At 50.7% G+C, this 16596-nt stretch overlaps 1 protein-coding gene across 2 annotated transcripts in view; it reads right to left on the bottom strand.

The window, feature by feature from the left end:
• Window positions 1-4948: 4948 nt before the first annotated feature.
• PAQR5 (progestin and adipoQ receptor family member 5) overlaps window positions 4949-16596 on the bottom strand; it is a 41053-nt gene continuing 29405 nt past the window's right edge. Inside the window, exons 5-7 of one of the 2 annotated variants that reach the window (XM_002920635.4) lie at window positions 13236-13332; window positions 11291-11432; window positions 4949-8177 (exon numbers count right to left, since the gene is read on the bottom strand). In XM_002920635.4, coding sequence (XP_002920681.1) covers window positions 7936-8177; window positions 11291-11432; window positions 13236-13332 — 481 coding nt within the window. In that variant the 3' untranslated portion in view covers window positions 4949-7935. Of the gene's footprint in view, window positions 8178-9579; window positions 11025-11290; window positions 11433-13235; window positions 13333-16596 lie in introns of those variants that run through there. The other variant, XM_034660761.1, reaches the window with a different exon arrangement.

Genomic DNA, 16596 nt, shown 5'->3' on the forward strand with positions numbered 1-16596 from the left:
AATCAGAGCCCGCCCGCCGGGAAAAGGGCGGGGCCTCAGAGGAAGTGACTGCTCTGCCGGAAATGGTGCTGGTCTCCTAGGCGACCGGCGGGCAGGAGCGCGCGGCTTCCGGGTGTCCGGGCTGCGGGGCTGGAATACGGACCTCATACGTAATAAAATCCACCCCCTTCCACTTTCCCAGGAGGAAACTGAGGGTTTCTTTTCCTACAGCACCAGAAGTCCAAGGGAAGGGCAAGTCCAGGGTCGACTCAGAGGTCAACGGTGTTCCCGCACAGGAGTGTCCTGTTCTTGTGCTGTGCCCTGCATCTCTCACTCCCTCCTTGGCTTCCACATCACGTCATGCTGGATTCCGTCCTCTCCTTCACCTTCCTGGGTGCTTCCTCCAGCCCTTTCGTACATATACATTGTGTTACGAAATTCTTAACAATGTTTGATCCTGGGTGTTGTTCAAAAGAAAAACACAAGCCCAAGATGGAGTCCCTCATGCTAGGCCAAGTCACTAAACCGGGCCTTACTGTCTAACCTAAGTGCAGTTTCTACCTCCCCCGGAAACGTCTGTACCTGCCAGTCAGGAACTTTCCGGACAGCGCCCATGACGTCACCTCCATCCCCCCTCTCCCTCTGCCCCCCACTAGAGGAAGATGAGAGGATCCTCCAAGTAAGACCCCCTGCCCTTCACCCTGAGGGAAGGTGACCTGGCCTGAAACAATCCTATCTTTTCTTTCACTAATGATTTCCTTTTTCCACTCTCCTTCCTATGAAAACCTCTCCGCTTGCTAGACGGGATGCTGCCGATTCAGGCGTCACTTAATGAAGCCAAGTTGATCTTTTAAATTACTAAGGTGAATTTTTGTTTGACAGCGTACAGAGATGAGTAAAGTTTGGTCCTTGTCCTTGAGGAGCAATGTCCAGAACCACTCTTCTCAGATGAATAGGTTCTATCCCACTTGGACGTTTGCCCCTAAACTGAGGGCTATCAAACATGTATCATCTGTGCTCTCATCTCCTGAACCAGGCACCAGTTAAACGACATAATTTCATATCCTTGCCCCATATTGTTCTACATAAAGATGTTTTTTCCTAATGCTGTTATTGCTTTGTTTTTTATACATGAGTCTTTGAGCCATTGGAACTTTGTTGTTAAATGGCAGGTTGGGATTCGTATTATTTAGGAATTGGGCGTGACTGCTGGCTACTTACCTCTTAATTACCCTGCAGTCTGGCTTTGGCCTCAGCCTCTCCATTGGAACTCTTCTCACCGAGACCACCACCTCCTTGATGCTAAACCTAATTGACCCTCCCCACCCCTATCTTACTGGACCTCTCAACAGCACTAAAACTATTTCTTATTCCTCTTTTCCTATGCCCTCATTTTTTCCCCCTCCTAGCTCTCTAAGCCCCTCTTTCTCAGAACTTACTTGCAAGGGCATTGTTTGTTTTTTGGGTTTCTTGTTTTGTTTTTGTCCCTTAAATGCTGTAGCTTAGGGGTCTCACCTGGTCGCTAGCTGAGGCCTCTCCTCAGGCACTCTCAGTCACTCCCATGGCTCCATATACCATTCAAATTTGTTCTTCTCAGCTCCAGACCCGTATGTCTAACTGCCCTCTGGATTCTCCACTTGGGTGTCCCACAGGCACCTCACGCCTACCTCACCCTAATCTCTTCCCCGGAACCTGCTACACCTCAGTGGACCCAGCCACCCAGGCCAGGGTCCCAGCGACCATCTTTGACTTTTGCCTCTCCTTCTGTTCCAACATCCACTCACCACATCTTGACGGTTCTTCCTATTAAATAGCCTTCGAAGCTTTCCATCCACTTCTCTCCATCCCCTTAGCTACTACCATGTCTTGTCTGGAGGACTGCAACAGTGACCGAACAGTCTTCTCGGCTGCTACCCTCCAAATTCACTTGTAAACCACAGATCTGGTCCTGTCAGCCTCCTGCCTGTGACACCGCAGTAGCTCCCCAGGGCTGGACCACCCCGACAGGGCCCTGAGGCTCTTCCTCTCCAAGCCCATCACTTATCATTGCCACCCCCCCCGGACCCCCCCACCCCTCCAGCCACGCGGCCCTTTAGAGCCCCCCGGGCTCACGTAGCAGTCGGGCCTTCCTCTGACACTGCCTCCTTACACTCAGTTCTCAGCAGATCTTCGTCAACGACCTGGCACTGGATGCTGGACCCCTACTCTGTACCCCCAGTCCCCTGCTCCTTCTTTGCTTCAGAGCTCCCATCCAGTTTGGTCCATATTCCTTATTGTGTCCTCTACAGCCTTATCCCCACAGCCTCACTAGGTGGCGCTGTTGCACCCGGCGCCCAGGAATGGAGGCCCTCTTGTCAATGTTTGGAAGGAATGGATGAACCCATTCCAGCTGAGAACCCAGTTACATGAAGCCCCCACCCCGGCTTTTCTTCTGGCCAGTTTCTTCTTCCTCACCTCTATCCATACTAAAGCTCTCTGGCTTATTTTCTTTAAAAAAAAAAAAAAGGCAAAAGCAAAAACAGGTATCTCGCACCTAACACATTCTTATCTCTTCCCCCAAAGGGCTCCCCATGGCCAGTAGAAGATTTGCACTTTCCCCTAGAATTAGAGACCCAGACCGATAATGGTAGGAGACAGGGAGGTAGTAGAACCAGGAGGCTTCTACTAAAGTCAGGTTATATAGTAGAATTTAAGTCCAGTAAAATCCATCCTTTTCAGTTGTACCGTATGTTATGTATTTGACAAACACAGCATCCTGAAGCCACCGCTATCAGATGTATACTACTCCCACCACTCCAAAACTTTCTTTGTGCCGCCCCTTTGTGGTCAATCACCTTCCTCTACCCCCAGCCTCGGCAACCACTTTCCGGACTTCCTCCCTTAGAGTTTTCTCTTTTCCAGAAGCCCTCTTCTCTAGCTGGGCAAAATGCTTTTGAGATTCACGCATGCATTGCACATATCAGGAACGTGTTCCCTTTTCACTGCTGAGTAGTAATCCCTTGTATGAATACATGACAGTTTATCCATCCACTAGCAGATGGACATTCAGGTTCTTTCCACCCTTTGGCAACTATGGTCTAGTTATTTACATAAAGGTCTTTAAGTAGATAGGGTGGGATTGCTGGTCTCATCGTAAGTATAAGTTTGACTTTATGAGAAACTGCCAATGGACTGGAGGGTCCTATCCCAATCACAGGGGAGAGGCTGACACTTCACAGGACGGAAACCATAATGAACTCCAATACCCAGCCATGCGAGTCCAGCCTTGGGAACCGTATAACCACTAGTGACCAGAAACTGCCAAAGCCTAGAGTGTTTGAGGGAAGGTGGTACAATGAAAACAGAATGCCTGTGGCACTTCCAACACACTCAACACTGGGGCGCTCTCTCCCTGGCCCTGCTGTTCACTCCCGGTGGCTGTGGCCACATGGTCTCACATCCACAGGCCACATGACTCTCCCCAGGCCATTTGAAAAGGAATGACTGGATGTTAATGTCTTACAGACTCAAAAGACAATAAAATCAGCAAGCTTAGTGGGGGGTGGGGAGGTTGTAAAATTGATACAAAAAGAAACAAATGATCTGAACCATATTTCAAATGAATAACATACACATAAATGGGCCATAACTAACCCAAGTAATTTAGACTATTGAGACCATATGCCCTCAGGCTCAAGACAAAAAGAACTTGAAACATATATTGAATTCTAATTAGTAAGCCTTTTTGCAGACATGGGTTGGTAATTCTGAAATGACATTCTGTACATTCTAAGATTGAGCAAATAACATTGTGGATAATGGGAGCCAAATTTTTCACTGTTGGAGAAGAGAGTTACATAAATTGCAAAAGTGCCTGAGAAGTGTTTTTCTTTTTTTAAGATTTTGTTTTTAAGTAATCTCTATCCCCAACGTGGGGCTCGAAACTACAACCCCGAGATCAAGAATCATGCTCTACCAACTGAGCCAGCCAGATACCCCAGCACCTGGGAATTCTTCATACTATCTGGCAACATTTTTCCAAATGTGAGGGAAAAAAAAAAAAGAACGGCTGGACTACACCAATGTTTCTTAAACTCCCTTATATTAAAAATCACTTGGGGCTTTTGATAAAAATTTAAAACTCCAGGACTACTTTTTCCTCCCGAGGTTTTCTGCATCTGTCCGTTTGGGTCTGACAATGTGCATTTTACATCATCAAACACATTTTTTGAAAGTGGGATTAAATTATCTTTGAGGTTCCCTGTTCCACGCTCTAGAGGAAAGAATTAAGCCAATTTTAGAAATCTGTTGCCCTGAGTGAAGAGAATGGGCATGGCAACTCTCTCTTTATCTGAAATATATGTATTACAGAGTTGAGGCATTCATACAAGTACCAAGAGGCCAGAGGAAAACCCCTTGCACAATCCCCCAGGGAGAATATCCAGGAGAAATTCCAGAATTCTTCAAAAGTCAAATGATCCATACAGTTTCTAGAGTTATACATTTCAGGAATGAGTAGCTTGATTTCCATCCTTCCAGCAGGACAAGTACCTACTGGTCTTGGGGCCTGTGCATACATGCCACCTCGACCCAAAACACCCGCCCCGTAACATACTGGCAAAGCCGGCCCTTTTTTGCCCATGAAGGCTCTCCTCAAATGTCAGCTACTCCAAGTGGCCATCCAATCTCATCTGCCTGTCCCTCCCACCTCCATTTCTCCACCAGGCTTATTTCCTTTAGAGCACTCACCCCTATCTGGACTGATCTATCTTCCAATCAGCACATTTCCTCCACATGAGTGAAATGGGTTTTCCTCACTTCTCTTGTCCCCAGCCCCTAAAACAGCATTCGTTCTATATATATCAGGCACAAAATAAATATTCACAGAATGATTTAGCAATACACACACACAGGAATCTCTTTCTTACAATGAATGAACACGTTGCTGTGTGACAGGTGAAACATAACCAAATCAAGTAGGAAATAGGCCTTTATTGTAATAAATAAATTTTATTTTCTTTTGCCCACACAGTTTACAAAAACCAGACATTGCTTTAAGTGCTATAACTGAGTTTGGAAATGGGTCTTTGCCTTTTCGTCTGTGATGGCTTTTGGCTAGAAAATCAGAGGCTGGCATTCAACTAATATGTTATAAAGTGTTTTCATACAGTGCTAACAGGTGTTTCATACAGTGCCATAGCCAAAACAAATTTGGGACACAATAGAGCCAAAGGAAGTGTCTCTCCAACACACGTGACCACACCATTCTCCTCCACCTTGCCTTCCTTAGAACTGGGTTCCACATCAAGCACTTTGAGAAAGACTCCAGCAGACCAAATATTTAGACCACCTTGTACTCAAATGATTTCTAAAACCTCCCGCTTCTCATTTTAATCCACACTGACAAATTCGTTTCTCTCTAAAAACTGAGCAGTGGCAAGTGAAGCTCTTAAGATGAGTGGAGGAAGGTGAAGTTGACTACATGGCCTCATTCAAACAAATTCAAGTTTTATCACAACTGTGGCATCAGGGAAATTTTGGAACAGTGCTTCTCAAGCAGGGGGAGGAAGAACAAGGACATCCCATTGGGAGTCTGTCACCCCGCACGCAACCCCTTCCGAGGCAGTGCCATGGGGAGCAGTCGCTACCAATGGGAGTATGGCGTATCTCCGGGCGAACGGAGACACTCGAAAAACCCTGAGAGCCGCTACGTGAAGAGACATCTTCTCAGCGAAGTCTTCAGCTCACCCAATGCCAGACTTTTTAACTTTCTGGGATGGCTTAAGCAAAACTCTACTGCCATCACTCTTAATACCTAATGGTAATTAATATATGTGAACCCATTCTCCATATCTAGAGGTTTCCAAGTCAGTACGTTGGAAACTCTTCTCAAATTTTAACTTGTAACACTGTCCAAAAGTATATCATGGGACAAAGTTTACCAAACATCTAAAAACATACTGAAACACAGCTCCTACTTTGTGGATTTAACATTTCTTTTCCATCATGAAGTATGATGAAAAAGCCACATAACCAAAAATTAAATAATCTAAAGGTCCTTCACATGAATCAGCTACTATCTTCCAGCTCTTTCTGAGCTAAACAAAGAACATTATTTTACTCTCTCTAAACAGGAGATATTAAAAAGCTTCATGTCTTTGGCATTGCTAGAAAAGGGTATTTAAACTTTGCACTTCTCAGCATAAAACTGCAGTTACAGCAAGATGAAATGGAAGCCCACAGACCCTGCTGGGGCAAAATTCCACTAACAATGTCAGATTGTTGTCAAAAACCAAATTTCGTCATGCAGCTGGCATTTAATGTACCAAAAATTTATCAGCCCATATAATTTTATCAGTCTACATTCCCCAGAGGAAGTAAACAGATAATAAAACTAATGAAATCATATTTCTTGACCACTCTCATCCAATATAAATTTTTACTTGTCCTTAGAGGATTGGACGATGAGCTATTCACAAGGCCATTCGAGTTTCCAGGCCAGTTAACCACAGAGGCAGTATTCGAAGATATGGGGGTGTTCCTGAGTCAGCAGAGAAGATCCTGCTTTGTGATGGGCAGCCCCCTAAGTCATGTGCAAGTGCAGATCAGGGGTTGAAGGGCCTCTGTTAAAAACTGTTTTGTATCAGCATTTTCTGTACTCCAAAAACACCATGAAATACTAAATTTTAACTACCAATGCAAAAGATGAGAAAACGCTCTATCTCATGCAGAGGAGAAAGCAGGGGAGACATCCTTAGATGCTAAGTCGCTGAAAATTAGGTCAATCGCAGCAATGCTGATAGGCCCAGTGCCTTCTGGAATTCTCGAGGAGAGCATGTGTTCAAGTTTGGCCTGGGGCCCTTCTGCATTAGAATCACCTGGGGACTTGCTCCGATTTAGGGCAAATCTCCACAAAAAGACCTACATTTTAAACTACGAGTGCAGAATCTTCTGATTTTGCCTGGAAATCTGCATTTGTCACAACCCCACCAGGTGTTTCTGATTGACGGGAAAGCTTAAGAATCACCACAGTTGACCAACCCTTTAGCAAGGTCTCGGCACCTCTGCACACGAACCCTAACATTTGCAGTATATCTGAGATGCCGACACGACATCAAATGTATAACATCCCCAGGTATAGCGATGCCATTGGTTTAAAAGGTGACAGACGAACACAGCCAACTGGGCCTAAGTCGGCCAGCTCCCACACATAACACATTGTGTACTACACAATCCTGTACAGCATCAAACTGGCAACAAGAAAACAGAAAACAAAAACAACAGAACATGGACACCCAGCCATGTAGACTTTTCAGAAGATCCAGATCCACATGACAGGGGAATTGGCACATTGAGGCACAACAGACTTATGGAAAAGAGGACTCATTCTATTCATTCCCTTCGCTAGGTGGGAAAAGGAAGAAGACCCCTCCCCAAACCAGGTCTCTTCATTCTGGAGCACCTGCCCTGTCCCCAGAGCTCCCACAGACCCAACTTCCTCTTACCCAGGTTCCTTACACTGATCTTTCTGGTTCATTCTCCTCCCACTGCGGACCTCTGGGCAGAGGCCGTGCTATGTGGAACTCATCAAATGAAGCAAGTTCCATTTGCAAAGGGTAATTCAGCTGTTTAATAGTCAAGCTACAAGGGCGGTATGCTTAATCGAACTGTTTAAATAGAATTGAAAAACCCATTGTAAATAAATTTAAAACTTAATGAAATATTAAGAATCTGCCCTAACAAGGACTTACATGAACCCATCTTCCCCTTTCAAAATCATAATATAGAATCAGTGCACAGCTAGAGAAATTTCCCCAGTTCAATACCTTATTGACATGAACCCACTCAAAAATGCCAAGACATCAGCCATTGTGAATACTTTAGACCTTTGGATACTGGTACCCGACCGCTGGCTTCTGGCGGTCAGAATGTTGTAGCTTAAGGCTGACACCTGGCACGAAAAGCTTATGGTCTGAATCATGTTTCTTTTTTATGTGATTCTGGCTCAGGAATCCGATACAGAGCAGCTGAGAAATAAATTATGTTGCTGAGGCTGAAGACGAGGCACAGGAGTATGGCCGCAACTATCTGAGGGAAAGACAGGGGCCTGGAGTGGGCCAGGAGCCATTCCTTCCTCAGGGTCTTGTCCAGAAGTATGGCTTCCATCTGCATGTGAGTGGCCAGGATCACACACACATGGAACAGCTGGTGACTGTGACCTATGGCAAACACAGAAAAGGCCACCAAGATCAGCAATAAAAAAAGGGATGGACTGTTGATAGTATACCGGGGCCTGCAGGCCAGACACGTTATGCTGGGGGAAAGAGGCCAGGCGCAAGGGACCACAGAGTGTCAGGTTCCATCCTTATCAAACGTCCAGAAAAGGCAGATCCACAGACACAAGGTGGATTAGTGGTTGCTTCAGACGGGGGCAGGAATCGGGACTAACAGTACCCGGGCATGAGGGATCGTACTGGGGCAATGAACATGTTCTAAAACTCATTCACGGGGATGGTTGTACAACCTGGTAAGTCCACCCAAAGATTCGCTGAATTATATACTTGAAATTAGGGAATTGTTTGGTATGTAAAGTTTGCCTCCATGAATTTATTTTTTAAATGTGGTGTGAAGAAAAATTAAAAAAGCCATCCACGCAAACCAAGTCCACGCTCCAAACACCTTATCCACCCAGTCCTGCGTTTCATGTGAAGAGGTCTGGAATCACGTCCTGCCAAAGTTCACCTCTTCAGGGCCAGCACTCATCAGCTCCGATTCTGACTTTGGGGCCAACAGAGAAGCAAGCCAGACTTTCTGTTGGCCACTTACGAGGTGGTCCTCACCCTACTGCCGGTTAATCCCGGACATGACCGAGAGCTCTTCCTCCCCATGACCTGTAGGACCCCGGCTGGCCAGCTCTGCGGGCACAGAGGGGAGAAGCCGGCAGAGGGGGCAGGGGTGGGCGTGGGCAGGGACCAGCTGAGTTGGTAGTGGTGAGAAAATCAGTCCATTGCCCAGGGACAAGGACTGTGTGTGGGACAACCCTCAGAAACCCGAAGATGAGAAGACAGCACAGACTGCATGTGTCTGGACTGACTTGTGTCTCCCTCTCTCCAGTTCCAAAGGTTGAGTTCCCAGCCCCTGGTACCTCGCATTATGACTGTATTTGGAGATAACGATCTTTTAAAAAAACAATCAACGTTAAAATGAGGTCACTAAATTGGACCCACAGTGACTGTGGGTCCTCTAAGAAGAGGAGGTGAGGGCCTGGGCAGGCACGTACACAGAAGAAAGACCACGTGAGAGGCAACAGAGAAGAGGGCTGTTTGCAAGCCAGGGAGAGAGGCCTCAGGAGAGCCCAACCCCGCCCCCGCCTTGGTCTCAGCCTCCCGGCCTCCAAAATCATGAGAAAGTACATTTCTGCTGTGTCAGCCCCCCAGTCTGTGACCTTTGTCATGGAAGTCCTATAGCACCCGAGCACAACACAAGAGTTAAAACAGGATGCTTTCAGTAAAAAAGAGAGCGAGAGACGGAAAGATAGGTTATACCCCCAGGACTCATCCTAGAGTAAGTATTCAATAACCGTGTCCCGGGAAGGGAGCAGCCTGGGCACCTGTCCTCCGGAGCAGAAGCAGAGTAGGGAATGGGAGTGTGGGGGAGACAGCCCCCTCAGCTGCATGGCCCCCTCAGGCTGCGTCCCCGGGGAAGAAGGTGCGCCTGGCTGAGCCGCCCCTGCCTCGCTCCGGCTATGCTGTGTAGGACGGCCAAATCCATTTGGGAGGAGCAAAGTGGCTTCTTGTCCAGCAGAGAGCCCGGCTCTCCAAGGCCACATATCCGAGCACAGAGAGGGGAGCAGCTGAGCTCACCGAGGCTCAGACCTGTCTCCATCAGAGCAGGAGATAAAAAGGACAGAAAACGCCATGGGCAAGAGCTGCATCTGAAATGTGACTGCAGCAAGCAAAGCAATTTCAGCACCCCAGCCCGACAGGAATGTGGCCGAGCTTCCTCTGGACCAGCGCTCACCAGTCGGCAAGTTGGCCTGCGTTGGAGAGGGAGGCCCACGTCTGGCAGACTGCATTAATGCAGGACAGAGAATCTTCCAAATAACCCCTTGTTATTGATCGGTCATTAACAACTGTCTGGCGAATGTCCCGTCACAGGGGTGTCTTTCTGCTCAGCACCCTGAGGCCCAAGAGGATGGGACTAAGGGTGAATGAATGAAACGTTATTAAGAAACCAGGGAGTTGGCCAAACAGGGCCTAGGGCTGCTCTTCCTGGGCCCCCAGATTTCATTTACAGCCTCCCCTGCTTCATCTAGGCGGGGCTGGGGGTTGGCCGTGGCCCCTGCAGGCAGGTTCCAGTTCCCTGGCCCTCCGGTCTCCCTCCTTTTTTGGGGAACCTGCCCTCCAAGCATTTTGGTCTTTGCAATCCCTCCTGGTAGGAGAGAGTAAGCGAGGGAGATGAAGCTCTAATCAGTCAACAAAGCAAATCTGGCCACGTCTCAGGTGGGAGGAGATGGAAAATCACTGGGCAAAATGGGCCTGGGGAGAACCAAGGTCCCTGCCCACCATTTAAGGACAGGGACGGACCCTCGGAGGCCCACGATAGCTTATCTAAGGAGCGCTAGTCCCCGGGACTCATCGGCCTCACCAGAAGTGGCCCAAGGGTGCCTCACCCCACTTCCCTAGACAGGGAGGGAAGGCGCTCTCCCAGAAGGTGGGGGTCCCGAGGCTCAGACGGCCCCTCCCCCACCACATCACTTCTGTCACTGTAGTGAGCTCAGTTTCCCATGGAGAGCCACACAGCCTTTGTGAGGGCTGGGCCCCAGGCTTCTGGTGCGGGATGTCTGGGGTGGGGCCTGAGAATCCGCACGTTGCCAAATGATGGTGAAACTGATGGTCCGGGGGCCAGACTTGAGAACCACTGCTCTACCAAGCCCCCCGGCCCCACTGCACCCACCTGAACAAGACAGACACTCTCCCCTCCTGAGCATGGTCCCTGCCATCTGGTCGCCTCAGAGCCAACTGCACTCTGCCTGTCCCGTTCCTCTCCGGGGCTGTCCTCAATGTCTGTTTATTAATGGGATTTCACGTTCTGGGTAATAATGGCGCTCCCCGGGCCCCATAAGCCATAGGAATGCTTAAGAATCTGAGAGTCACCTGCTCTCCATCCTCCCCCACCCTCGCCGGCTATCTGCCGGCTGCATACATCCTGGCCTGATTTGCTTCTCTCCCTGGCCCTGCTTCCCCTTCACCCTGCACACACTGGTGTCGGGGGCAGGGGAGCCCCTCTCTGGGTTGGAGGACACCAGGCAACAGGGCCCCTGCACACTCACCGATGTAGTCGAAGCGTCCAGGTGCCAGGCGCTCTGGCAGGTGTGCGGAGTAGAAGAAAGAGGCCAGGATGGTCATGGCCATGTGCTTCTGGTGGCTCAAGATGGCTTCGTTCTGCGCACTCTCCCCGGGGTGCAGGAACAGCTGCAGGCAGTTAGAGAAACATCAGGTCTTGGGGGGAGGCCCGCTCCCTTCTCATCGCCTGAAGACGTCTCTGCACATGTGTGGACGCCATTGGCTGAGGCCCTCACCTCCTCGGGCTGTGGCTGGGAAAGGGAGCTCTCAGGGCCTGTGTGGACAGAATTCCCATCCTGGCTGTGGTCACCTGAGACCCAGGGCAACGGTCACGGTCTTTCAATCCTCCAAATGCTCATAAAGCCTTCTGGGTTATTTAGTTAGAAAAGAAAAGGCAAGAAGTGAAGGGAAAAAAAATCCTGTTAGATCTATTGCCACTCTGCTGTCTGGGGTCAAACGGAAGTATAGTAAAAAGTGGTCTATTCACCCTTGAACTCACTTCTTTCCAGCGCATCACCAGGTTTCATGTTCCTAATTAAGGCTTTAAGGCCCAGAAATCCCTGGAAGGCCTTCTGAGTCACCAGAATGTATTAATTACGGCCATTATGCTGTTTGAGAGTTAAGCATCGCTTTTGTGTTATCATTATGAATAGCGACAGCTGCAGCCCCTAACCTGGGGCGCCGGGCCTGCCCCCTTCCTGCGTGGTTTCATCAGAGCCTCGCCTCAACAATTACCACGAGGCGGACTCCAGCCGATTCCCATTTTGCAGATGAAGAAGCCAGGCCAGGGGGTGACGTGCAAACCACTAATGAGCGGTGAAGCCAGGACCTGAATCCCAGGCAAGCTGATTCCAGAACTTACGTTCTCATCAGCACCACCATTCAGGCTGAGACCTCCCCTCCCCACTGCCCACCATCTGCTCCAGCCACGCGCCAGGAACGCACAGTGTCCGTAATCCCCAGACCTCTGGTTATTAATAACCACATGATTTGGTGGTGGGCGGACCGGCTTCTTCTCTGCTCTGGTTTCCTATGTGTGTTCTGTGTCCTCCGGGAAGGACGGCATCGCCCCCAGGCCCACACAGGTGGAGCCAGCTCTGGCCCTCCCCTTCCATCCTTGCCTCAGGCACAAGCCTCAGGCTGCCCCTGGGAGGGGAACTTCAATCACTGGAGGCAGGCCATGTGAGGATTAGATGAACCCTGGCCACCCCCTTGTGCAGGAGGAGTTGTTAGCCTCATTTACAGATGAGGAAACTGAGGCTCAGAGAGGTTATGTGCATTGCCTAAGGTCACACAGCCAGTAAGCAGTGGGACTGGGATTTGAACTCAGGTCCGTCTGATTTGCTAGTACCTGGACTCTCCCCCTTCTGGTGTCCCTCCTACACCCTCTTCCTTCGTGTTCTCTCACTAATCCCCATCTGTCCCTAAGACCCTCATTCATCCTTTTTCCTTTGCTACTGGTAGGTTAACTGATGAGAATACATACTAATGGGTTTATTGGACACTTGCCACCAGCTAGCATTTTACATGTTCTCTCATGTAATCTTAACCACCGCCTGATGGACCGAGGTGTTACTCCCATGCCCATTTTACAGATGAGGGAAATGAAGGCAGAGAGACGGTACATAATTTGCCCAAGGTCTTGCCATGAGTACATATTAGAAATCTGGCTACAGAGCCCGTTCTCCTGGTCCCTCCACTGAACCCCAGGCTGCCTCCTCCACCCAGCCCTCCATGATTACTTCTGAGCCGCCAGTCAATGCTGGCCATTGAAGCAGCCCCTGTGGTTTGTCAAGACTTCTAACTACTCTGCACGTGCTATTAAGAAAGGTCTTGACTCCCAGCCTGGTGCTCTGACCCCCAGGAGCTCAGGAAGCAACAGATTCCCTGGTGTTGCCAACAGGCAGAGAAAAGACGGAGCCGGGCCCTTACCCTGTAGAAGATGGGGAGGGAGTCCCAGGTGTAGGGATAAGCAAAGGCGAGGACGCGAAGCATCTTACAGAGCCCGGGCTTCTGGACTTCGAGAAACCTAAATCAGGAAAGGAAAAGGGGGAAGAAACTGGAATGAAAACAGTTTCAGTAAATGACACGCAGGCATGCACATTACAGTAACTGAGGGCAAGTCATCAACAGAAGGCAAGTATTTTGTGCAGCCTCTTCCTGAGGCCAGCACTTCTCCAACGGCCTCTTCCGTTTCTCCCGCCCCGACGGCCGCATGTGGAAAGGCCTCAGGGGAAACCGTCTCCTGGGGCCGCATCATAAGAAGCAATGGTGTCCAACGAAGCCAGGGAGGAGGTACCCGGCTGGAAAGGCCCTTCAAGAGGCAAGTTATCTAACTGCCTAAGAGCCTTTTCGAAGTCCAGTAACAACAGGACAGGGAGACGTGTGGGATGTGGGTGGCCGCCCGGCACGCGCTCCAGGATGAGATGTCTGCCTAGTCGGAACTGCCCAGGTGATCGCCGTGCAGAAGGCCTCGGGTCAGGGGAGTGTTTCATGACTTGGGAGAACTTTCTGGAATCCCTACTACACCCAGGGATACTGGCCTGGGGAAACTGAGTAAATGTGGCCTCTCCCCCTCCTCTTCATCAACCCGCCTCCAGTCCAAAGATGAAGCCAACGTTAAAATGAGCGGTGCTGACTGTGGCGGAGACAGTGGGGCCTCCCGACAGAGCGAGACAGGGCCTCAGCTGGCTCAGGCCTGCAGCCTAGGGTGTGGGGAGTGGGGCAGCACAGACGGCAGGCTGGACACCGGGAGGACACTGGAGGAGCAGAGAGAATCTCCACACAAAACCACAGCCCTGCACTGGGGCTCAGGGAAGGAGTGCTCGGGCCCCAGGCTGGGCTGCCCAGGTCCCCCCTCCAATACCACAGTGTACTGTGGAGAGCTAGGTCCCCCCTCGGTGCCCACAGGGGTCCCCACAAAGGTGGTGTGCAGAGTCAGGGCGCCAGGGCTGGTGGGGTGGCTGTTCCGGGGCCGTCGGTCAGACAAGGGAGGCCCCTGGGCCCTCTCAGCCCTCCCTGACGGTCCTGCCCTCAGCACGCGCTCCAGCAGGGATGGAGTCTGTGTCCCACCACCGCTCCCGCCCCTGTTCCCCAGACTCCCTGTCCCAGCCCAGAGCGTGCCCTTTCCCCCACCAAACACGGTCTGCTGCTCCATCCAGCCTGGGCTCTTGGCCCCTGTTCCCATAGCCGGTGCAGTCACCTGACTGCAAACCCCTCTGTCCCCCATGTCCTGTGGCGTGGGACATGGCAGAGACTTCCTCGTCCGCCTCCTGAGCAGTCAGGGGACACTCCCGTCTCCCAGGCCGGTGTGTTAAGCTTAGCCCTCGGGGCAGCCAAGCAGGAGGTTCCCTGCCCCAGAGTAAGAGGCAGCCACTGTGGGCCCCGAGGAGGCCCCCAGCCTCCAGAGATAAGCACCAACTTCCCTCAAGCCTATGTCTGCATGTCTCTCCTTTCCTGACCCCATCCTAAGTCAGAGAAGCACATGGCAGTCATGGAGCAGAGAAGGAAGAGAAGCTGAAGGAAAAGGAGGAAGAGAAATAAGGGACCTCAATGTATCATCCCCCCAAACAAGACCCCCAGCCTTGGAGTAAACCACCAACCCTGGGAGAGGTGGGGCGGCACCGGGCCATGATTCACATGCAGCGTCTGGCCTGGATGGCCTGGGTTCGAACCCTGCCTCTGCCCTTTGTGATCACGTGACCCCAACAGGTTATATAACCTCTGTGCACCTCAAAATCCTTGCATGTAACACAGGGACAACAACTGTACCCCCTCATGGGCTTGTTGCAAGGATTTGATGAAACCATACTTGCAAGGGGCTTACTCATGTCACAGAGGAACGCTGGCTAAATGGCAGCTTTTAATAAAAGATGTGTAGTGGGATTCATTCTCTTCCCTTCCCCACCTTACAGCTATGCTGTGCCAGAAAACAGGAACAGGAGGGAACAGACAGGTTCTGGGTGACTCGCCTAAAGTCAGATGAACTGATAAGAGGCGAAGCTAGGATTTACACCCAGCGAGGCCCGGCTTCCAAGTATCACACCCCCATCCCTCCAGCAGGCTGAGCAGGCCTCAGACCACTACCCAGCCTTGATCCTTGCCTATACTCCCTCTGCCCCAGGGAGCAAATGGGACACACTCCCCCTGCCCCCCCACAACCAGAGCCTGTCTCAACAGCCTTCACAGCCTACCCTGTCCAACCCAGTCCAACCGCAAGCCCACTCCCTCCTTCCCCATGCACGGTCACCGTCTGTCCTTCCTGGGTTCGAAGAGGCTCACTAGGAAAGCACGCTCTTTCTGTGACCACTTACACAGGAAGAAAGCTGGCTCTGGCTGGCGAGGGCCATCCCCCAAACCATGGATTTCCTGTGACTTGAGACAACATTTCGCCCGGCCTGATAAAGTGCTTCCCCAGGGGCAAACGAACCAGCCTCTCCATCTGCAAAGCCGAGTCTACAGGGAAAAAAAGAAGAAAAAGCAGAACAGAAGAGAGACAGCAACAGAGAATAAAAGGCAGAAGGGCCAACAGCCACAGAGGGGGGGGGGGCTCCCACGACCAAGGTGCAATTCCACAGTTAGCCACAGGGTGTCGCCCCAGCCAGAGATTCTGGGAGATGCCCCCAAGTCTCCAAAGCCCCACCTGGTAAGACAGTCCCTGCAGCACAGAGTGGAGAGACCAGTTTAAAGGAAGTCAGCCCTCCTCTGCCTAGAACCAGGTTGGCAGGAAACACCAGATTTTTGGCAGAAGCCTCCACCAGGAGAGGGTCTATGCTGTATCAGTCTGTTCTAAAACCTGATAAATCTTGTTGCAACAAAGCCGGCGGGATTTGCCAGCAAATTCTGGAACCAGGGCTTGAAACCAGTAGGCGTTGGAAACATTCTATTGCAGAGGGCGCGTGTGCACGTGTGCGTGTGTGCGCGCGCACACGTGTGATGACGGCTGTTCCACAGCATGGGTGACATCGCGAATGCAGACGTTTCCACATGCTGGCCCCTGGGCCTAGTAGCACTTTGTCATCTGCCTGAGCCCTCCGACCTCTGGAGGTGTCTGAGAACCACTGACTCCTGTCTCCAGCTCTGACCTCCGAGCCCTCTCCCGGGTCTGCTCCGGGCCACTCTAAACGGCCACCGCCACGGCAGGGCTCTCACAGTGCAGCGCACTTTCCACCAGGGATGAAAAGTCTCCTCTCTCCCTCACAGCACTGACCGCAGGGCATTGCCCTGGGCAACTATTTGTCAAAACAAAACAACGTTTGGACACCTCGGATAAACGAGGCAAATAAAGTGCCTG

Source organism: Ailuropoda melanoleuca, chromosome 5 (assembly GCF_002007445.2).
Source record: "Ailuropoda melanoleuca isolate Jingjing chromosome 5, ASM200744v2, whole genome shotgun sequence".
NCBI classification, from domain to species: Eukaryota; Metazoa; Chordata; class Mammalia; order Carnivora; family Ursidae; genus Ailuropoda; species Ailuropoda melanoleuca.